The following is a 22,037-nucleotide window of genomic DNA, read 5'->3' on the forward strand; positions in this document are numbered from 1 at the left end:
TTGAGCATGGGTATACTGAGTTTTAGTAATAGCTCTTTGAATAACTTCCTGTTGACTCTGAGCATGTTATTTAACTTCTTGGAGATTCAGTTTAGTCATCCATAAAATGGAGAGAGGGAGAAGTGGGAAGGTGGTGGACTACATCCGTATTTCTCCAACTCCAGTTATTTATATACCACATTTTTAGTATATAACCATTCAGGCTATAACCATGGCCTCTGGCCCCACACTCCCTGAGTTCTAATCTTGGCTCTGCTATATTCTAGCTATGTGACCTCAGGAAAGTGCCTCGGTTTCCTCATCTGTAAAATAGAGATTGCTGTGAGGATTACATAAATAAAATAAGTAAAGCCTTCAGAATAATGGCCGATATGTGATAAGCACGATACAAGTGCTCATTATTACTATTCCTATGAATCATACGGTACCTGTACTAGTAGTACTAATGTTTCTTCTTTAATATGACTCACACTTGAAATTTTAAAAAGTCATCTATAGTCTCTTTCCAAGTAATAGTATTTGTGAAATCACCAGATTCATGTGTATGTGTGGTTTTTCTGACCCAGGTGAAAATGTATAATAACTGTACAATATTTTTAAAAGTTCATTCATATGCTCTCTAATACCAGTTGAAAATATTACCAGTGGCCAGGCGCAGTGGCTCATGCTTGTAATCCCAGCACTTTGGGAGGCCGAGGCGGGCGGATCACGAGGTCAGGAGATCGAGACCACGGTGAAACCCCGTCTCTACTAAAAATACAAAACAAAAATTAGCCGGGCGTAGTGGCGGGCGCCTGTAGTCCCAGCTACTCGGAGAGGCTGAGGCAGGAGAATGGCGTGAACCCGGGAGGCAGAGCTTGCAGTGAGCCGAGATTGCGCCACTGCACTCCAGCCTGGGCGACAGAGCGAGACTCCGTCTCAAAAAAAAAAAAAAAAAAAAAGAAAATATTACCAATGGAATGGGCACCGCACTGTGGGTAGCGTTGTACTAGACACTGAAGGCCCTTTTCAGCTTCAGTAGTCTATGAATAAATAAGTCTATGCGTATTTGTGTCTGTGTCTTGAATAATTTGACAAACACATGACTGAAATATTTCTACCCACTTCCATCACTTCTATCCAGAGTAGAATCTGCATTGGCTGGCTACATGTTACAGTGGAAAAATGTTTAGAGATAAGAGATTGTATTTTTAAAAAAGTTTTAAAATATTTATTTTTTAAAAAATTTTTTGAAATGGTGTCTCGCTCTGTCTCCCAGGCTGGCGTGCAGTGGTGTGATCTCAGCTCAGTGCAACCTCCATTTCCTGGGTTCAAGCGATTTTCCTGTCTTATCCTCCCGAGTAGCTGGGATTACAGGCGCTTGCCACCACACCTGGCTAATTTTTGCGTTTTTTGTAGAGATGGGGTTTCGCCATGAAGGCCAGGCTAGTCTCGAACTCCTAAACTCAGGTGATCTGCCCTCCTCGGCCTCCCAAAGCACTGGGATTACAGGCGTGAGCCACCACGCCCAGCGAAGAGATTGTAAATGTGTTATAAAAAATGGTTAAAATCTTGATGAGTCAGTGGGGTCCTCTCACGAAATCCTCCTGAAGTCTAACCAAGGGGACTTAGAATAGTGAAAAATTGGGACAAAATGCTTACAGGAAGCCATAGATCAGCCTTCAGAAGCAAGGAGTCAGGCCTCTGGGGAAGACACTTGCCCTTTCCATTGGTTGCTATGTTTTTCCCCACTTCTTTCTATCTATATCTTAACTTATAGGGCCACTTTGCATTCTACCCCCTCCTAGTTTTTTCTGGCAATTCTGACTGGAAGTTTTCCTTTTTCCCCTTTGAAGAGTACTTTATAATAATTTAAGAGGTATTTTTCAGCACATACTGTGGGCACCCTGCTCCAGGCACGGAGGACACACGTTGAACAACTGTATTCCTGACCTCTAGGAGCAGATGCACTGCCACTCATCACTAAGAGTCTCTGTGGGCTGGGCGCAGTGGCTCATGCCTGTAATCCCAGCACTTTGGGAGGCCGAGGCGGGCAGATCACGAGATTGAGAGTTTGGGACCAGCCTGGCCAACATGGTGAAACCCCATCTCTACTAAAAATACAAAAATTAGCGGGGCATGGTGGTGCTCGCCTGTAATACTAGCTACTCGGGAGGCTGAGGCAGGAGAATTGCTTGAACCTGGGAGGCGGAGGTTGCAGTGGGCCATGATCAAGCCACTGCACTCCAGCCTGGGTGACACAGCAAGACTCCATCTCAACAACAACAAAAAAACCAAAACAAACAAACAAACAACAACAACAAAAAGATTCTCTTCGGCCTCTCTCGGGCTAAGTGACTCGTGTGTTTGTCTTGCCTCTCCTTTAGGCAGGGTTTACTCTTCTATTCCCCAGAGCTTCTAAAGATCCTCTTTAGCTAAGAATTTGTTATCAGAGACCCCCAGGGTTACCAAGTTGTTCAGGGGACATACAAATAGTGACTAAGGAACTTTAAAATGAGTCTCCCATTACACTTCTCAAGTTCTTACTAGCATTAATCCCCAGCCACCTCATGAACATCAGAGATTGTCCTAGATGATAAGCAAGTACTGCAAATACAATAGAAATGGATCACAAAGTAAAATTAGAAATCTTAGAAAAGGTACAGGACTTCTTGAAGACCCTGAAAGTGAGTTTAGAGAACAATTTGAATTCACACCCAAAATTGTAGACAATTGAGGACCTAACAGCGTCATATTAGTTATTACCAGCAGGAGAGAGAAAATCAGTAAGGATGGCGGCATGATGGGTACTTCCCAAGTGAATGATTGGAATGTCAATGAATGAAGAAACGACCTTGGGAAATATGAAAAACTTTTGAATATTTTACAAAAGTCAGTATGAAGTGAGAGATGTTAAATGATGCCATGATTTAATTTTGTCAGAAAAATTATGCCAAAAAATCCACACTTAATTCACACTTTGTTCATTTAAAAATGAGAGAATAATTGCTATTTTAATTTAATTTTGTAAAATCTAAGATAAATAATTTATCATTTTACAATTCTTAATTTCTATGATAAAATTCCAACCAAATGGCCTGACCCCAATTATACTATGCTATTTTTGTCCCCTTAAAAATGTGGATTCACTTTAAGTGGACTTTTTCTGGTATTAATTATCCTGATATAGAAAGAACTTTCAGTAATTCGGTAAAGCGATGGATTAATCAACATCATTTTTCCAGAACCAATGACTAAGAACATTACAGGCAGAAAGGGGACAACTGGTTTATTGACTCTCAGGTGGAACACAAGGGTCCATAGAACCAGCCAGATTTCTCTAGGAACGGAGTTGCCTAGTCCAGCCAGGAGGTAATTTTGGGATAAGCATGCTTAAGACCTTAAAAGGGAACTCTTAAGGCTCCAAAGGAAGTTGCTTACCCACAAAGCACCAGACCGCAAACCGGATCCATGTGATGGTGGAGAGCTTTAGCATGAGATAGATGTTCACCAGCATGGCAAAGGCAGGCACAAAGGGGAGGCAAGGGGCCATGTAGGGCAGCTTCTTGGGGTTCTCTGGCTGCTGCAGGATCACAAACACCAGGGTGCTGATCAGCAGCACCATCAGAACAACCAGAAGGATGGCCCACCAGCTCTGCTCTGAGATGTAGTCAGAACCAAAGATGATGAAGGAGCAGAAGATGAACATGAGGATGAAGAGCAGGAGCACGCAGATGGTCACCGTGTGCCCTGTCGCTGCTGTGGGCCGGTCCATTTTGCCTGGAAGGCCCAGCCGGATTCTCATGGTGTAATAATGAGGCCCAATCAGCTTCTTTAACTTGATGAGATAAATATTTTCGGATTCATCAGCTTCTATGCCTGTGGTCATGTCCACGGTGCCGTAATTGGGGTGGTTGACGTTGTAGGTTGACTTGTCTGATTTCCCTATGAGCATCTCATTGTCTCCCAAGGATGGTAAATTCTTGGCCCCACATGTGTTGGTGGCTGGGCCAGAAAATTCATCCCCTTCACTCACAGGAGAACAAGCTTCCTTCTCACAGTCAGCCAGAATGCCCTCCTTCTTCTTGGTGTGCTCCTCAGACAAGAACTTGACAAAACCATCAATGTCACTCTCAGGTTGGTATCGAAGGAGCAAGACACAGACAGAGACCAAGGTGTAGGCCAGGAGCGTGCCAATAGACATCATCTCTATCAGGTCTCTCAAGCTGACCAACAGCGCGAGGAGCGCTGCCAGGAACCCCGACACGATGCAGGCCACCACTGGCGTCTCTGTGTAGGAGCTGACGTGAGCCAGGAACCTGGAGGGGCCAGGCAAGCAGAGGGTTAATGGTGAGCTACAGTGACCGATTCCAATGCAGCCCACGTAGGGAGCTAGATCTATCAATAGGCTGGTGTGATTAACTCCTCCTGGTCCTGCTCCACCAATTTACTTCTGCATTCACTACTTTAAATCCAGCTGCTATTCCTACCCCAGGATTTGGTATATAATTAAAAGAGGATTCACTTTAAATCTTTGATTTTTTTTTGGTGAGATGGAATCTCACTCTGCTCACTCTGTCCCCCAGGCTGGAGTGCAGTGGCGTGATCTCAACTCACTGCAACCTCTGCCTCCTGGGTTCAAGTGATTCCCCTGCCTCAGCCTCCCCAGTAGCTGGGATTACAGGCGTGCACCACTATGCCTGGCTAATTTTTGTATTTTTAGTAGAGACAGAGTTTCACCATGTTGACCAGGCTGGTCTTGAACTCCTGACCTAATGATTCACTCACCTCAGGCCTCCCAAAGTGTTGGGATTATAGGTGTGAGCCACTGTGCCTGGACTAGTTCTTTGATTTTAAGGCAAACTTCTTTAGTAAAGTTCCTAATCATTATGTACTGGGAAGGGTTGATTGAACCTAGGAGATCTGTCTTTCAGAAACCTCGATTGAAGCCCAGGCTCTGTGTGAATAAGTGATGGTTGGAGGAAGTCATGGACCTGCTTGGGGGTCCTCCTGATCTGTGAACTAGCATCTTAGCATTCCCTTGGAGCTTGTTAGAAATGTATATTCTCAGATTTCACCCAATACCTACTATACCAGAATCATAGTAGGGTGAGGCCTAGCAAACTGCTTTAAAAGACCTCTAGAGGATTCTGATTTATGCCAAAGCTTGAGACACCACCTATAACAAAAGTTCATGGATTTAGTTGGCAAAATAGCACAGTAATTGAGAAACTGTGCTCATAGATACAGGTTTATGTCCAGCTAGTTACTGACTGAAGAAGAGACCAAGAAGAGTGACTGAATGGCACGTGCAGTAGGCTCCCTCTCCCTTCCTCTCTCCTCCTGGTCCCTTATTTTTATGGTTCACACAAGACTGTAAATGTGCTTGAAGCCGCAGTATCTTTCCTCTTAGTTTCTTTGACAGCAGAAAAATCTTTTGGATGTATGAAGTCGCCACACCTCCATCACCCTAGGCCCCTCTTGATTGTTCGGCAACCTAATCACAGCAGTTCTGATCTGGTGATGGCTTCAGAGAGTATGCAGGGGAAATGAGTCAGAAGATGATGACTGCAGAGACAAAGTCCCTGAACCGGCCCCCTCTGCACACCTGAGAGCTCCTTGGCCTCCACGGTTTACTCTTTGCTTTGTGCACTTGAAGAATGCCTTCTCAGCAGGCCCTTCATGCTGCAAACAAAGGGCTGAGGCCACATCCCCTTCGTACCATGGGCAGATGGGCCACTTCATGGCCAATGTAGAGGGCAAGAACTGCCAATATATTGGTGTGGTTAAAAGCCTGGTTTTTGGAGTCAGATGTTCTGGGATCAAATCCTGACCTGCCACTCAGTAGCTGAGGGATTTGTGGCAATTTTGTTTCACCTCTCTGAGTCCTAGTAGATTTCATATGCAAAATAGAGTTATTGTGAGGACCAAATGGGATACTGTATATACAGCAACCAGGATACACAAATGTTCAATAAATGGCAGCTGGTGTTGCTGGTATTGTTAAGATCTATTCAGAGGGTCTTATCTACTCTTTGTTGATTTTTTTTTTTTTTCAATTTCAGAGGGGCTGTGGAGAGAGGGGCATTTACCAGGCCTCAATGTGAGGAAAGGCCTAAGATGTCCCTAGGATGGTTCTTCCTTCTGGAGGCCACCCAGTACAATAATTTGGCACCCATCATCTTCACAAAGGAGCACGCAATGTCAACTGGAGGGAGGAGGACAGTGCAGGGGCACACATCAGCTTGTGCTGGATTAAGGGACCGCAGAGTTAAACTGAGGGGCTGCTTCAGGGCCTGAGCTCTGTTCACTCAGACTTTTCTTCAGGACACATAACAAGGTCCACAGTCCATGTGAAAGCCACTGACGTCAAAATCACAGTCAGGCTGACAGTGGGTAGACATTCTCCCTGGACAGACGCGGCAGAGCAGGATAAATTTCACGGAGCGTAGCCCTTACCTGAAAAGGAGCCCGTCACCAGCCATGGCATAAATGACCCTTGGCATCGGGAAGAGGGACCCCAGCAAGCTGACTGTCAGTCCTGCAACCGACCCAATGGCCACTACGAATTTTGCAGCATAGAACCCATGAGCCACAAACATCTCCATGAGTGGGGATTCCGTGTCAATGGTGTAATATGGCACCATCAGAGTTAAGATCACGCTCACCTGTTAAAACAAGAGAAGACAGGGCTGGAGGTACAGGGGAAGAATAGCATGGATAGAGGCCCCACGGGAGAGGAAAGAGCCCTGCCCCTGGAGGCAGAGGCTTGCATGGCAGTTTGGATCCAGCACTTGCTGGCATGTGCCTTTACTGTAGACCAGTCATCTGGCCTCTAGGCCTTACTCAATATTATTTCCCCACATGTGAACTTAGTGGACTGGGCCAGAAACTCTCTATCTCTCTGGTCCTCTGATATCTGAGGAGTAAGTCTGCAGGTATTTCAGCCCCATGAGCAGAGCTATGCTAACAGTTCAGTGGAGAACAGATATTTCCAGAAGGAAGGAGCTGCAGCCAATGCCCTGCAACCAGGGCCTGGCAGGGACCATGAGCACCCTGCCCACGTGGACAAGACTCTCATTTCTCTTCTGCTTTCTGGTCCTACAGGGTCTTATCTGTACTCCCTTTCACTGTGAAACACCAGAGATAAAATCTCCAAAGATAGGTGCTTAAGAGGTCTATAGCCTATTAACTGTTGGGACCCAGATAAGGACTCATATTTCTATTTCCTTTCTCTAGCTTAGTCCTAGGATCCAGGCAGGCCAACAAATGATGGCATCAGGACAGAATCAAGTCGTACTGACTATATGGCTGTCAGACAACTATGGCTTTGCTTAATCAGGAATCATTTACTGTGTGTGCTTTAAGGGTCCACCCCCAGGGAAGAGGGAGATACGAGGGAGGAGCAGAAGAGGAAATAGAGAGCAGAATGTCTTTGCTATTCTCTCTACCCTACCACCCCTCCCTGAACACTCTGCCAATGGGGAGAAATCAGGGTATGGACAGGACAAAGCCACTGGCATGCGTGTGCATCGAGGAGGCGATAAGCAGTTAACTGGGGGCTCCCAGGACCTACTCCCCTCACATATTATTGATCTGCCTAACACCCCTGCCTTCAGAATTGGCCATAGGCAATGGAGCCACCAGTCATATGGCTAGATATGGGGGCCCCCCCAGGCCTATGAAGGCAAAATTGACATCAAGAAGGAATTCAAAGCCTGAAGGAAAGAGGGTGGTTGCACGTAGACCATTTCTTTGCCTATTCCTCTGCAGCCAAGATCCTCCAGCAGAGCCAAGGACCACCAGGGAGGACAGGATGTCCTAGCACAGCCAGCAACCTCGTTCTTCTCATGGTGGTGGAGGGGCTGCTTGCTGACCAGTACAAGACCAAACAGCTCCTAGGGCATGTTTAAGGCCTGTGCAGTATGAAAGAGAATGTTTCCCAGTAACATAACCACTTGCAATATCCCCTTTGGGGATGGGGCAGGGTGGGCTGAAGGAGAGTGGGATTGAGCCTCCTCCAGCCTCAGGGAGTCTCCTGAGTTAGATCAGGATGGGTAAAAACTTGGTGGATGCATAGAAGTACTCTGGTCTATAAAGTGCTATTCTAAGGAAGGCACTGAGATGATTGACTTTATTGTATGTGTTGTAAGGGCCCACTCCTGGAGGAAGGGCAGGAATGAAGGAGGAGTAGAAGGGGAAATGCAGAGCGTCCTTGCTGCTCCTTCTGCCCTGCAACCCCTCCCTCAACATTCTGCCCACAGGGATAATCAGGGTATGGACAGGATGAAGCCCCTTTCATGCGTATGCATAGCGGGAGGCGATAATTGAGGCACTCATGAAACCTCTGGGTAGGCAGCTAAATGTCTGTAAACGACCCCCAAGTTTGCTCTGTGTTTTTCTCTGGCTTCTAGAACAATCCTGTTTTGCAGCTTGCCTTAATGATCAATTGGTCTGGCTTCCTTAGCTAGTTGCTAAAGATGTCTTTTTTGGGAAAGAGAAACAGCAGGGCTGATCAGCGGCAGCACCCCCTGCTGCCAGCTCTTTTCCTAATTGTGGTGATCCAAGTGAGTGCACCCCTCAGGACCTGAGAATGTTTGTGGAACCACACACTTCCTGGCCTGTGGGCCGATTTTCTCCATTGCCGGGGGCAGAAGGGGATGTTGGATGCAGCTGGGCTATTTCTGTGATAGAAATTCTGGGATGGGAGCTGCAAGAGCAAGCATCAAAGCGTGAGGAGTATCTCAGGGGCATGATCCTGAGGAAGACAAGGCTGAAGTCTTTATTCTGGGGCTCCCCTAGGTAGGGAAACCTGAAGGTGAACTTAAGCTGGTGTAACAAGAGGGAGCAACAGCCAAAAGAAATGGCACTTTCCTCCCCAGATTTAAGGGGAAGAGAGTTTGTAGAGGACAATGTATTCTCTCTCCCTGCTGTGCAGGGAGCCTCGCCTCTTTGCTGCCGGGAAGCTCCCAGAAGACAGAAGAGCATTGAGGAAAGTGCACAGAGGCCCACAATGCCTTTGCTCGCACACCCACCCGTTACTGCCAGCCTATGACCTGAGCTCCTTGGACGGCAGCCCATTCCCTGCACACCAGCCCCTGGGGCAGCAGCAGACACCGAGAGCTTGTGAGGATGGAGGGGTGGGAATGAAGGCCAAGGCTGAAGTGAAGGCCTGGGCTTCTCCTCTTCTTCAGTTTGGAGTCCTAATTTTTTTCTTGTCATGGGGAGTGGGGAATGGGGCTACAGGGGACAAAAGACAGGCACATAGACGCCAAGAAGACATAGGAAAGGACTCCTTCCTGACAGAGAAGGGAGCTCAGTGCCAGGGCCACATCATGAGGAGGGTCCCGCAAGCATCTGGTACTTACAGACACATATGCTGTCAGGCAGATGACCAGGGAGGCGGTGATAGCATAAGGGATGGACGTGTTGGGATTCTTGGCTTCCTCTCCAGTGGTGGCAATGATGTCAAACCCAATGAAAGCGTAGAAGCATGTTGCTGCTCCTTGCAGCACCTGTGTGGACGATGGCATTTGTCAGACTCAGAAGGTCAGGGCAGCACCAGGGCCTTAAATGTGGAACCTGCAATTGCCCTATGCCCTGCAGACATGACTGAGTGGCTGAGGGAGTAACATGGTGGAACTCATGCTAAACACGCAAGTTCTGATCTTCTCTACTTTCTAGCTGTGTGGCTGTGGGCAATTCTCTTATGATGTGTAAATAGAGATAAGAAGAATTGGCCGGGTGTGATGGCTCATGCCTGTAATACCAGCACTATGAGAAGCCGAGGCGGGTGGATCACGAGGTCGAGAGTTCAAGACCAGCCTGGCCAACATGGTGAAACCCCGTCTCTACTAAAAATACAAAAATTAGCCAGGCATGGTGACATGTGCCCGTAATCTCAGCTATTCAGGATGCTGAGGCAGGAGAATTGCTTGAACCCGGGAGGCAGAGGTTGCAGTGAGCCGAGATCACGCCATTGCACTCCAGCCTCAGCGACAGAGGGAGACTCCATCTCAAAAAAAAAAAAAACGTGCTTCCGGTTCTTAGTGTAGGGGATTCAGATACTTCTGCGTAAGGAAGAATGATCCTACCTAAATTACTGTTAGTACCCCCTGCAGATCAGCTCTATGGTAACTTCCAGATCTGAAATGATATAAAAGATTTTCAGATCTTCAGATATTCTATTGTCTTCATTGGGAAGACAGGGTAAAGACAGTTTGTTTGTTGCTCCTTTGGGGCTTGAATGACCTAGTTGGGCACGAGGCAGGAGGTCAGAGTAAAGCTGGGGGATGGTATCCAGTTACATATGCTGGCAGTCTGTCAGGATTTTGTGATGTACCTTACGGGTTCCAGTAAGGTATATAAGCCATTTTAAGGTATATAAGCCAGCTGGAGTCCACATGGCTCCAGGGGTGTTTGGGAATGTATTATATATGTCAAAATGTCAGTGAAAACCTTCCATTGAAGAGTAACTACTTTCTTTGAAAGAACCTATTGAAGTTTAAATGAGGGTCCCCCACCTTGGTATTTTCGTTGTTAGCTTTAAGTAAAAAAGTGCCTCTTTGAATGTTTAGGGATGTCCTTTTTAGAAGGTGAGAGATATTTTTGGACCTGTGTGTACGGGATGAGGAAAAAAAAGCAAGCCCTAGCCAGTGGTCCAGGAGGCGAGACCCATTGCAGACTGGACCATTTTATTTTTCTTTTCTCCACATTCAGTTTATAAATGATGGAAATCAAAATGTGTGCCAAGCTGACACTTGTCCAAAATTTTCACTCTTACTTTCCTCACTGACTTCTCAATAAGACAAAATATGAAATACTAGAACCTGTAAGGTACATCACAAAATCAAAGATCTTCTCAAACCTTCAGAAGCAAACTTTGCTCATCTGTAAAATGAGCTGGTGTTTCCTACAGTTTCTCTCAGCTAGGATTCTAATGTCCGGGGTTCTTATCCTGGAGGCCATGGAATTCAGGGCATCTAGAAATTTTGCTGGGAAAGAATTACATATGTTTTTTCACTACCTTATAGTTGAATTAGCATTTCTTTCAGTTATGAATGTAGGTGACCAACTAACAATACCTGTGCCTGTGTCACCAATAGCAATCAGATATTTTCATTTCATATGAGAGTTGTTGCAGAGATCTTGAAATATCACTTATGCTTATTACTACTTTCAAATTATGATAGTTATTAGACATAGAGGTTAACATATAAATCCCTAATAGAGAAGCACATTGTTACTAGATTACAATATAAAAATAAAATAAAATTAAAAATAATACTACATTTCAATATCATTGATTTCCTTTGAATTCCTATGTAATTAGGCTATTCATTTAAAATCACAATTCTCATAAGGAATCCACAGGCTTCATCAGACATCCAGGTGGTCCATGGCACAAGAAAATTTAAAAACTCGTGGTCTATTCTAATAAGTCAGGTAGAAGGAACTTCACAAACACAAGCAGTTCCATCTCTAGATGGCTACTTTCCAGAAGAGAAGAGAGCACCTGCTTTCCCTACAGCAAAGTTTTTCATACAAGGGTGTGGAAAATGTCTTTGGCCTCCAGACAAGGAGAGAAAATAGATCTCACCTCATCATACATGGAGGTTCACAGGCTTGGAAATGTGCTTGTTTTCACTTATCTAGAAAATATTACTGGGATGAACGGATGCTAGACTGCAGGCTCACTAAGTAGTCCTGATCAAGAAAAGTCTCACTTTAAGATAGTTCCTTCATTTTTGACAAAGGTGCCAAGAACATTCACTGGGGAAAAGACAGTCTCTTCAGTGGATAGTGCTGAGAAAACTGGACATCCATATGCAGAAGAATGAAACTAGACCTTTATCTCTCATCATCTACAGAAATCAAATCAAAATAGATTGAAGACTTAAATCTAAGATCTCAAACTATGAAACTACCACAAGAAGACATTGGGGGAAAATCTTCAGGACATTGGTCTGGGCAAAAGTTTCTTGAGCAATACCCCACAAGCACAGGCAACCCAATAAAAACAGAGTTATTCTACACGTTCAAGTCCTTTGTGGAAATAAGCGGGGTTATAAATAAATCAATATGTTGGCTATCTCTATGTCTTAGGGAACTAATTCACCTTTTTGTACTTTGTTTTCATCCAACGTTTTCAACCGCAATCATAGGCTATAAGACTACCCCTAGGGGATGTTTGGAAAGATGTTTGGAAAATCTCCAGGACATTGGTCTGGGCAAACATTTCTTGAGCAATACCCTACAAGCACAGGCAACCAAAGCAAAAATGGACAAATGGAATCACATCAAGTTAAAAAGCTTCTGCACGGCCAAGGATACAATCAACAAAGTGAAGAGACAACCCACAGAATAGGAGAAAATATCTGTAAACTACCCATCTGACAAGGGATTAATAACCAGAATATATAAGGAGCTCAAACAACTCTATAGGAAAAAATCTAATAATCTGATAAAAAAATAGGCAAAAGATTTGAATAGACATTTCTCAAAAGAAAACATACAGATGGCAAACAGGCATTGATAATCAGGTAAATGAAAATCACAACTATAATCAGATATTATCTCACCTCACTTAAAATGGTTTATATCCAAAAGACAGGCAATAATAAATGCTGGCAAGGATGTGGAGAAAAGGGAACACTTGTACACTGTTTTTGGGAATGTAAATTAGTACAGGCACTATGGAGAAAAGTTTAGAGGTTTCTCAAAAACCTAAAAATTGGGCTACCATATGATCCAGCAATCCCACTGCTGGGTATATACCCAAAAGAAAGGAAATCAGCATATTGAAGAGGTATCTGCATTCCTATGTTTGTTGCAACACTGTTTACAATAGCTAAGATTTGGAAGCAACTTAAGTGTCCATCAACAGATGAATGGATAAAGAAAATGTGGGACATATACACAATTGAGTACTATGCAGCCATAAAAAAGAATGAGATCTGGTCATTTCCAACAACATGGATGGAACTGAAGATCATTATGTTAAGCAAAATAAGCCAGGCATGGAAAGACAAACATTGCACATTCTCACTTATTTGTGGGATCTAAAAATAAAAACAATTGAACTCATGGACATAGAGAATAGAAGGATGGTTAACAGAGGCTGGGAAGGATAGTTGGGGGCTGGAGGGGGGGAGGTGGGGATGGTTAATGGGTACAAAAAAGTAGAAAGAATGAGTAAGACCTACTATTAGATAACACAACGGGGTGACTATAGTCAATAATAATTGTACATTTTAAAATAACTTAAAGAGTGTAGTTGGATTGGTTGTAACTCAAAGGATAAATGCTTGAGGAGATGGACACCCCATTCTCCACGATGTGCTTATTTCACATTGCATGCCTGTATCAAAACATCTCATGTACCCCATAAATATATACATCTACTAAGTATCCACAAAACAAACCCAGAAAAACAGGTCCTGCTTTCTCTTCCTTTAACATTTATTCTTCTCTTCTACATGCACAGACACATATATGTACACACATAAACATGCACACACAAATACATATAAACACAGATAAACACACATACATACACATGAAAACAAATATACATACATATACATGCATACATACCCTCCTCTTGTAAATCATTTAGTGACTTGGCACAACCACCATATAAATTTGGGCAAAGCAATCTTAGAAAAAGGTGAGAGGTTTGTGAACCATGCCATGTAAGGAAGAACTGGGGACCTGGGGATGTTTAACTTGAAGAGCAGAAGACTCAGTGGAAGATGAAGAGGACACCTTTAAATATGTGCAGTACCGGCAGTTGGAGTCAATGTGATGTCCACTGTAGGCTTCAGAGGAAGTCCTAGGGCCGTGCACATGGGCGTGATTGACTTTGCTTAGGAGCATAGACTTTGTAGACTGTCAGGCTGATTCTGCCACATATTAGCTTGGTGACCTAGAACAAGTCCTTAACCTCTTGGAGCCTAAGTTTCATTCTTACTTAAATGGAGATAATAATAGCACCTAGCTCATAGTGTTGTTACAAGGATAAAATGAGATAATATAGTAAACTGCAGTCCTGTAATACAGTAGGTGCTCAATAAATATTAGCTCTTACCACCAGTGTTATTATTATAATTCTGTTTTTCTAGAGCAGTTGACACCCAAGGGCACAAACTCCTCCTCCTTCTCTCCTCCTTCTACTCCCCTACCTTCCTCGTTTTAGAACTTGACTTGTGTATGCTAAGTGCTACCATGTGCCAGGCACTGTGCTTAGTGATGGGGATATAGTTATGAGCAAAAAGTGCCTAGCTTGATTTTACAGAGATTGAGTCTAGAGGATACTGTAAGATCCCAAATGCAATCTCGATTATGGTGACAAACTCAACAAGATTAATAAGCATCTATATTATTCATAAAACAAATGCTACTTTTCTCTAAATGAAAGAGAGAAGGGATGGCAATTACTGATAATGATTAGCTATCAGAAAGTTAACTATGATCAAGTAGGGAAAAGAGGAAGTAAACTTGCAAAGAGGATGCCTCTTAGCCTGCATTTGCATATGTAGGACTACAAAGCAAGTATAGTTGGAGAAAGACTGGACAGATCAAAGGCAGGACATGTGGAGGTTCTACCACATTAGGCAGTCAAGATCATTTATTAATAACACAGATGATTCAAACAAAATTTCAATAAGGGACTACAAGCAGGTCTGGGGAGTATTTAGGTGGGGTTAAGGGAGCTGTCTAGGGATGTTGAGGCATCAGAGACTTAGCAACACTGAGAAGCTCTCATCCTGAGGCTGAAGTGTAGGGGGTGGAATGGTGTCCTGGAGTCTGGTGGGAGCTGGAGGTATGGGGCAGAGATTCCTAGAAGGAGCTGCCTTGTGGAGGCACAGCCAGTGTGGTGCCAAGGTTGGGAGGCAGCGAGGAAGAAATACTCTGGCCTTGCTTTCTTCTCGCCTTCTGACCTGATAGTATTTCCCATTGGCTAAATTCAACAGGAAGCAACCTGGAGCAAAGAACAGGGCATGAAGGGTGGAGAACAGGTCTGGGGAGCAGAGGCAAATGGAGAAGAAAGACCAGCACACCTACCAGGGTCAAACCGAACTTGGCCTAACAAGACATAGATGAAATAAACAGATTATTAAAGAGAAGATAATAAAATTAGCAAAAAGGGTCATCTTTTTACTTGAGTTAGTTTGAATGAGCTTTTCTTCCTTGCAAGCAAATGGTCCCTGATTGGTAAATACAAAGACCCATGAAATGAAACTGTATATGTGTGTCTCTACCCAAAGAACCACTGAAACTGTTTTCCATGTCACTCTATCCAGATCTCAGATCTGACCACTGGTGTTTATAATTAGGATAGACTTCCATGCATAAAAGCACATGTGCAGTACCTAGGGGTGAGCATCTGTGAATAAAATTGGTGGGTGAAATGTGTGTATGTGTGTTCATGTGCAAGTGTATGTGTATTTCTGGGTTTATTGGTATGTTATCCTAACTCTTTGCTTTAAAGTTTTGCAAAATGAAAAAATAGTATTGAAAAAAATTAGCTAGGTGTGGTTGTGTGCACCTGTAGTTCCAGTTACTTGGGAGGCTGAGGTGGGAAGATTACTTGAGCCTGGGAGGTTGAGACTGCAATGAGCTGTGATCGCACCACTGCACTCCAGCCTGGGCGACAGAGTGAGACTCTGCCTCAAAAAAAAGTACTGACCTTTGTGTTTGATGATATAGCTGAGATTGTTGTTCAAAGTCAACCTGGTGTAAAAGCTCAGCCAGCTGATCCAGAACAGAGTTCATCCCTCTAGAATGGCGTTGTGGGAAAGCAGCACGTGCCTTAGTTGCTGGAGGGCTTCTGCTTAGTTAGTTGTCAAAAGCAATGTCATTATTGGCCTGCTACTCGGTGTATGAGGTCCCTAAAAACTGGGCCCCTGTGTCTTGCTGATATTTGAGAGGCATTCAGATGAGGCAGCCTTTACACATTCTGCCTCAACCAGTCTGCCGGATTCCTGGGAGATAATTAGGCACCTTTATATTATTCACTCTCTAGGCAACAGAATTCCAACTTTTCACAGCATTTTCTACCACCCTCATGCCCCAGCTCTATTAGCAGCCTGTCCCCAGTGACAGTGGAATGCACTAATAGGTTCCCACAAATGGATTCAGATGTGGAGAACATGAAAAACAACTTTTCCTTTGTTTGGAGGCTGTCAGGATTCCCCACAAATGATTGCTATGGACCATTTTCCTGGGAGCTATTTGTGCTGGTAGAGTGTCTTATTTGCTTAAAGAAAAACCACAAGATAGTATCAAGAACAAATAACATGAAGGGAGCACACATCCAACAATGTTCAAGGGCTGAGGAATTGCAGATGGAAGCAGGGGTTCAGCTGAAGGCCAGAGTTACTTGATATAGGGAAAAATGTTTGTTGTTCTTAAACTGTTCAAGACCAAAGAAGCATTTGACCCAGAACCTGTAAGTGAGTAAACTATTCCTTAAGCTATTTTCTTTGGAAGGAAGTGTTTGGAGCAGGGGAAAGAGTAGGTTTATGAGGGGTCCATGGTTAGAGGATGGATTGTTCATTAACTCTTTCAAAGTCCTTGAGAATTGTGTAGAAAGTCATGTCATGCTATTCTTATAAATCATCTCCTATACAATGGTTTCCTCCATTCCATCCTACCTAAAGCAATTGAAGAATAAAGTGGGTTGGACCTCTGTACTAGTCCCCTAGTCAGGGGTAGAGGTAAGGGTTTTGCTAAGGAGTGAAGAAGTTCATGTATCTGTTGACGAGGCAACACACTTTTGTAGACAATTGTTAGGTAACAGAGCGAGGAATGTGTGTATTACCTTGGTGTATGACATGTTCATGAGGCAGTGTCAGACCTTGAAAAATAGGGTCTAAATTCAAAATGACTTTGCTGGACTTTGGAAAAGTGACCTGAAACCAAAGTTGAGAAACAACAGGTCCAGGCCCATTCACTGGGAAGGAAATGTACTACATAAAAATCCAAGGCCAGGCAGAGTGCAGAGAGGATGAATCAGCAACATCTTCACACTGGGCTGTCCTTTGTTCTCAGATGATACTTTTAGGCACGTTCACTAGGACATATATCATCCCCAAGTTTCCTTTAGGGATAATGGAATTGCAGCAAAACATTCACTTTCCCAGCCAAGCTTTTTTCTGGGCCAATGACAAATCTACTTAAGGCAGTAGGCTTGGATTGGAATGAGGACAGTGAACGGAAGTGCAAAAAAAATGATAACCAGTTCCATGGCCCCAAACCCAGGTGGCAGTGGGGTAAATAAGTACTTTGGCCCGTCCAGGACTGGGATAGAATTTCAGCTCTATTACTTAGCATCTAGATCTGTGTCTTTAACTTTTCTAAGCTTGAGCTATTTGCATGTAAAAGTGGAGATCTCTGTACTTATTTTGCAGGGCTGCCATGAAAATTAAATTAAAAGTGTACATGAAAGAGTTTGTCACAAAGAAAATGTTCAATGTTAGGAAAAGCATCCTTCATTTCTTTCTTATGCTTGACTTCTGATCTTCTCTTAGGAAAGTTAGTGAGAACCCAGGATGTGTAAGTGGGGAACCCCAAGGCTGGCATGATTAGCTCCTTCCTTGATGAGGCAGGCTCCTGACTGAGGAAGGATGTGGAGTCCCTGAGAAGGAAAGGGAGACCCCCAAAGAGAATAAAGGCCTCAGAACAAAACACAAGGCTAAAGGCAATGCTAAAATGTGCCTCCATCTTCTTCAGGATGGGTAAAGAACATTTACACAGAGGATATTAACTCTTTCCAGTCTTTAAGGGGGGCCTAAACTAGAGTGTGTGCCGTTTGGGTGAGCTAATAGGAGGATTTTGAAAATTAAATATCAATCAAGTAATTAAGAAGAGTTTTAGAACTGCATTGACAGGACGTCTTCATAAACAATGCATACGCAGCCTGGGTCAGTTGAACTATTTTCTATCTCTTAATGTTCCTCCAAGATTCTATGACTTCATGAAAGTTTAAAGGAAATGTAACATGTCAGATTTATTACCTTACTGCTTACTAAAGAAAACTCAGAGAGAATGATCATGATACACAAGGTACTGCATTGGTAGAAAGGGCTTTGGAGTCACACAGATCTGGGCAGAAACCCCAGCCCCAGAGCTGACTAGCTAAGTGAGGTCAGGTCAGTTTCGCAGCCTCTATGAGGATTCTCCACTTTTAAGCTAGGGATAACAGCACCGCTCAAAAGTTTTGTTTTAAGAGTGAGATACTATTCATGGAATACGATGCCAGGAACTTAACAGGTGGTCAATAAAAACTAGTTCCTTCCTCGTATAATTTTAACTATTGACAACTGTAACAAGCTGCACATAAAAACATCCAAGATTTTGCTGTTTTTTTGCAAACATGTGGTGCAATTAGTTTTGCCACATAATAGATGAGAAAAACTGAAAGCACAGAAGTTAATTGATGGCCAAAATCTTACAGTAAGTCCATGACCCAATAATTTCTTATATTGTTAAGAAAATGGTGAGGACATTTTCCTGCTACAATGAAAATGCAATTGAGGACCAAGAAGCAGCTTCTCGGCTCCTTCTGGAATCTCCGCCTGGTTCAGCCTGCCTGCCTCTGCTCCTGCCTCCACCATGTCCATCAGTGTGACCCAGAAGTCCTACAAGGTGTCCACCTCTGGCCCCCAGGCCTTTAGCAGCCACTTCTACACGAGTGGGCCTGGTGCCCACATCAGCTCCTCAAGCCTCTCCCGAGTGAGCAGCAGCAGCTTCCGGAGTGGCCTGGGCGGAGGCTATGGTGGGGCCAGCGGCATAGGAGGCATCACCGCTGTCACGTTCAACCAGAGCCTGCTGAGCCCTGTTAACCTGGAGGTGGATCCCAATATCCAGGCCATGTACACCCAGGAGAAGGAGCAGATCAAGACCCTCAACAACAAGTTTGCCTCCATCATCGACAAGGCATGGTTCCTGCAGCAGCAGAACAAGATGCTGGAGACCAAGTGGAGCCTCCTGCAGCAGCAGAAGATGGCTCGGATCAACATGTTTGAGAGCTACATGAACAACCTTAGGTGGCAGCTGGAGGTTCTGGGCCAGGAGAAGCTGAGCTGGAGGCGGAGCTTGGCAATATGCAGGGGCTGGTGGAGGACTTCAAGAAAAGTATGAGGATGAGATCAATAAGCGTACAGAAATGGAGAATGAATTTGTCCTCATCAAGAAGGACGTGGATGAAGCTTACATGAACAAGGTAGAGCTGGAGTCTTGCCTGGAAGGGCTGACTGAGGAGATCAACTCCCTCAGGCAGCTGGATGAAGAGGAGATCCAGGAGCTGCAGTCCCAGATCTTGGGCACGTCTGCAGTGCTGTCCATGGACAACAGCCGCTCCCTGGACATGGACAGCATCATCGCTGAGGTCAAGGCGCAGTGCGAGGAGATCGCTAACCGCAGCTGGGCTGAGGCTGAGAGCATGTACCAGATCAAGTATGTGGAGCTGCAGACGCTGGCTGGGAAGCACCGGGATGACCTGCAGCGCACGAAGACTGAGATCTCCGAGATGAACCAGAACATCAGCGGCTCCAGGCTGAGATTGAGGGCCTCAAAGGCCAGAGGGCTTCCCTGGAGGCCCCCATCGCAGATGCCGAGCAGCGTGGGGAGCTGGCCGTTAAGGATGCCAACGCCAAGCTGTCCGAGCTACAGGCCACCCTGCAGCGGGCCAAGCAGGACATGGCGCGGCAGCTGCGTGAGTACCAGGACCTGATGAACGTCAAGCTGGCCCTGGACATGGAGATCGCCACCTACAGGAAGCTGCGGGAGGGTGAGGAGGGCCCGGCTGGAGTCTGGGATGCAGAATATGAGTATCCGTATGAAGACCACCTGCGGCTTTGCAGGTGGTCTGAGCTGGGCCCATGGGGGCCTTACAAGCCCTGGCCTATGCTATGGCCTAGGCTCCAGCTCCTTCAGCCGCACCAGCTCCACCAGGGCCATGGTTGTGCAGAAGATTGAGACCCGCGATGGGGAGCTGGTGTCCGAGTCCTCTGACGTCCTGCCCAGGTGAAGAGCTGCGGCAGCCCATCCCAGCCTGCCTCTACTGTGGCTCTCCCAGAGCCCCGGAGGGAGGCTGCTGTGCAGGGGAGCACAGGGAACAGGAGACCCACCTGAGGCTCAGCCCTAGCTCTCAGCCCACCCGCGGGGGGAGTTTACTGCTTGGGGACCCCCCTTGCCTCCAGCTACAAAACAATTCAATTGCTTTATTTTGTCCAAAAAAAAAGAAAAAAGAAAAAAGAAAATGCTACTGAGTTCCAGGAAAACATTCCTTCTTTTCACTCTTGTAATTTGTTGTTTCTCTTATATGATAGGAAAGGAACAGTTTGTATCATAAGATAATATAGATCTGGGGATCCAGAATGGGGCCAACAGTGTTTCTTTGTCTCTTCTTTTGGGTTTAAGCAGTTTCAGTATTTATTCATTTCAAAGAGGAGGGATGAACTTTGTAGTTCTGTGGAATTCTTACAGATAAGGAGGAGACTAGGAATCTTGGCTTAAATTGCTTCCTTGCTTATTTCTCTGCATTGAACGGTATGGCATGGTTCAGAATAAACAGAAGTGATTTTGAGTGTTCTCCAAAAAACATTTCTGATCCCTGGACATGTTGGAGAAAAACCAGTCTAAGCAAAAGCTACAAAAGCAAAGTGGGTGGAATCCTGGACTTGCTTTCTGTCATCAGTTCTAGGCAGACTTGCCTCTCTTGACCTTAGGTTGTTCATCTGTTAAGTGAATGGGTAGGACCAGGTAACCTCTAAGGTCCCTGACAGCTCAAATTTCTCTGATTTATGTTCTACCATGAAAAAAAAAGGTGGGCTAGTGAATTTCACCAGTAAATCCACAACATAAGTATTTTTAGTCATCCTAGAGAAAGAAACCACATGCAACTTACAGCCACTTGTCAGTATAAAGAATTTGCCACTCTGACCTTCCTATTTTTCTCTAGCATAAACCACACTAGCCAGATCATGGAATGAGATCTGAAAACATCCTTTTGGTCCAGCCCACGCTCTTGCTAACCCCTAGACCACACCAGGTAAACCCGCCTGTCATGAACTATGCCTTTGGAATGGAGTTTATAGCACAGTCCTGCATTAGGCCAGCTCAGCTGTCCTCTGACCTCAGTGGGACTCTCCTCCTAGAGTCAAATGCTGACATTGGAATTAAAAACTGTTATTTTCCTAGTTTCATACCCAGGCAAAACTCATCCCTTCCCTACTGTCCCCTTTCCCTGGCCTCCTTTATTGCCTTGTGTATTTATGTTCTTCTTGATCTCTCTTAGTAGATAGCAGAGATATTTCTATAGAACTGAGCTGTTCTTGCACAGACTTTGCAGTCAGGCAGTCCTGGCTGACTGGGTTCTGCGACTTACATTGTGTGTTTAACAGTAAGTCATTTGAACTCTGTGAATGGGAGTTTTTTTCATCTTTAAGAGCAGAATGTAAATATCTTCCTCACAAGATTATCAGGATGATTAAATGAGATAGTACATGCAAAGCCACTTAGCACAATTTTAGGCAATTGCAGGTTGCCAAAACATTGAATCTATTATTGTTATTTGTGTAAAATAGGATCTTAACAAATGCCTGTGGGGGAAAAAACAACAACACGAAAGAAACACTTCTTCAGGATATTCCAACTAAATTCAGATCAAAAGGTGATAAAGAGGGTGCTGTGGTAATTATGGAACAGAACAGCATTTTCTTGAAAATATGTCTTAGGTTGGTCACAGGATAGAAGGCAGAGTGTGTGACAGGCACACCAGGTGTTTGGAACAAACTTACCCCTGACCAGCCGTGGGGCAAGAACTGGCCCTCCGCCCAGTATTTCCCATTGATGAAGAAGAGGCCTGCGATCATGATGAACACCCACACTGCCAGGTTCAGCACATTGAGAACATTGTTGAAACCCACGGAATTCTTCACCCCCAGAGCCACAATGATGGTCACGATGACCGCGATCAACAGAGCCAGAAGGTCTGGGTATGATTCTTCACCTTTCCCTAGAGAGGAAAGACATGATTTGACATTGTCTGG

At 44.7% G+C, this 22,037-nt stretch overlaps 1 protein-coding gene and 1 pseudogene across 2 annotated transcripts in view; one reads left to right on the plus strand and one right to left on the minus strand.

Annotated features, from left to right (window-relative positions):
• SLC7A14 (solute carrier family 7 member 14) overlaps positions 1-22,037 on the minus strand; it is a 125,761-nt gene that overhangs the window by 14,759 nt on the left and 88,965 nt on the right. Inside the window, exons 4-7 of one of the 2 annotated variants that reach the window (XM_030822823.1) lie at positions 21,786-22,003; positions 9,348-9,494; positions 6,439-6,647; positions 3,722-4,298 (exon numbers count right to left, since the gene is read on the minus strand). In XM_030822823.1, the coding sequence (XP_030678683.1) occupies positions 3,722-4,298; positions 6,439-6,647; positions 9,348-9,494; positions 21,786-22,003 (1,151 nt within the window). Of the gene's footprint in view, positions 1-3,420; positions 4,299-6,438; positions 6,648-9,347; positions 9,495-21,785; positions 22,004-22,037 lie in introns of both variants that reach the window. The other variant, XM_003256445.4, reaches the window with a different exon arrangement.
• Positions 18,461-20,284, plus strand: LOC100601665 (annotated as a pseudogene).

Source organism: Nomascus leucogenys, chromosome 11 (genome assembly GCF_006542625.1).
Source record: "Nomascus leucogenys isolate Asia chromosome 11, Asia_NLE_v1, whole genome shotgun sequence".
Taxonomy (NCBI): Eukaryota; Metazoa; Chordata; class Mammalia; order Primates; family Hylobatidae; genus Nomascus; species Nomascus leucogenys.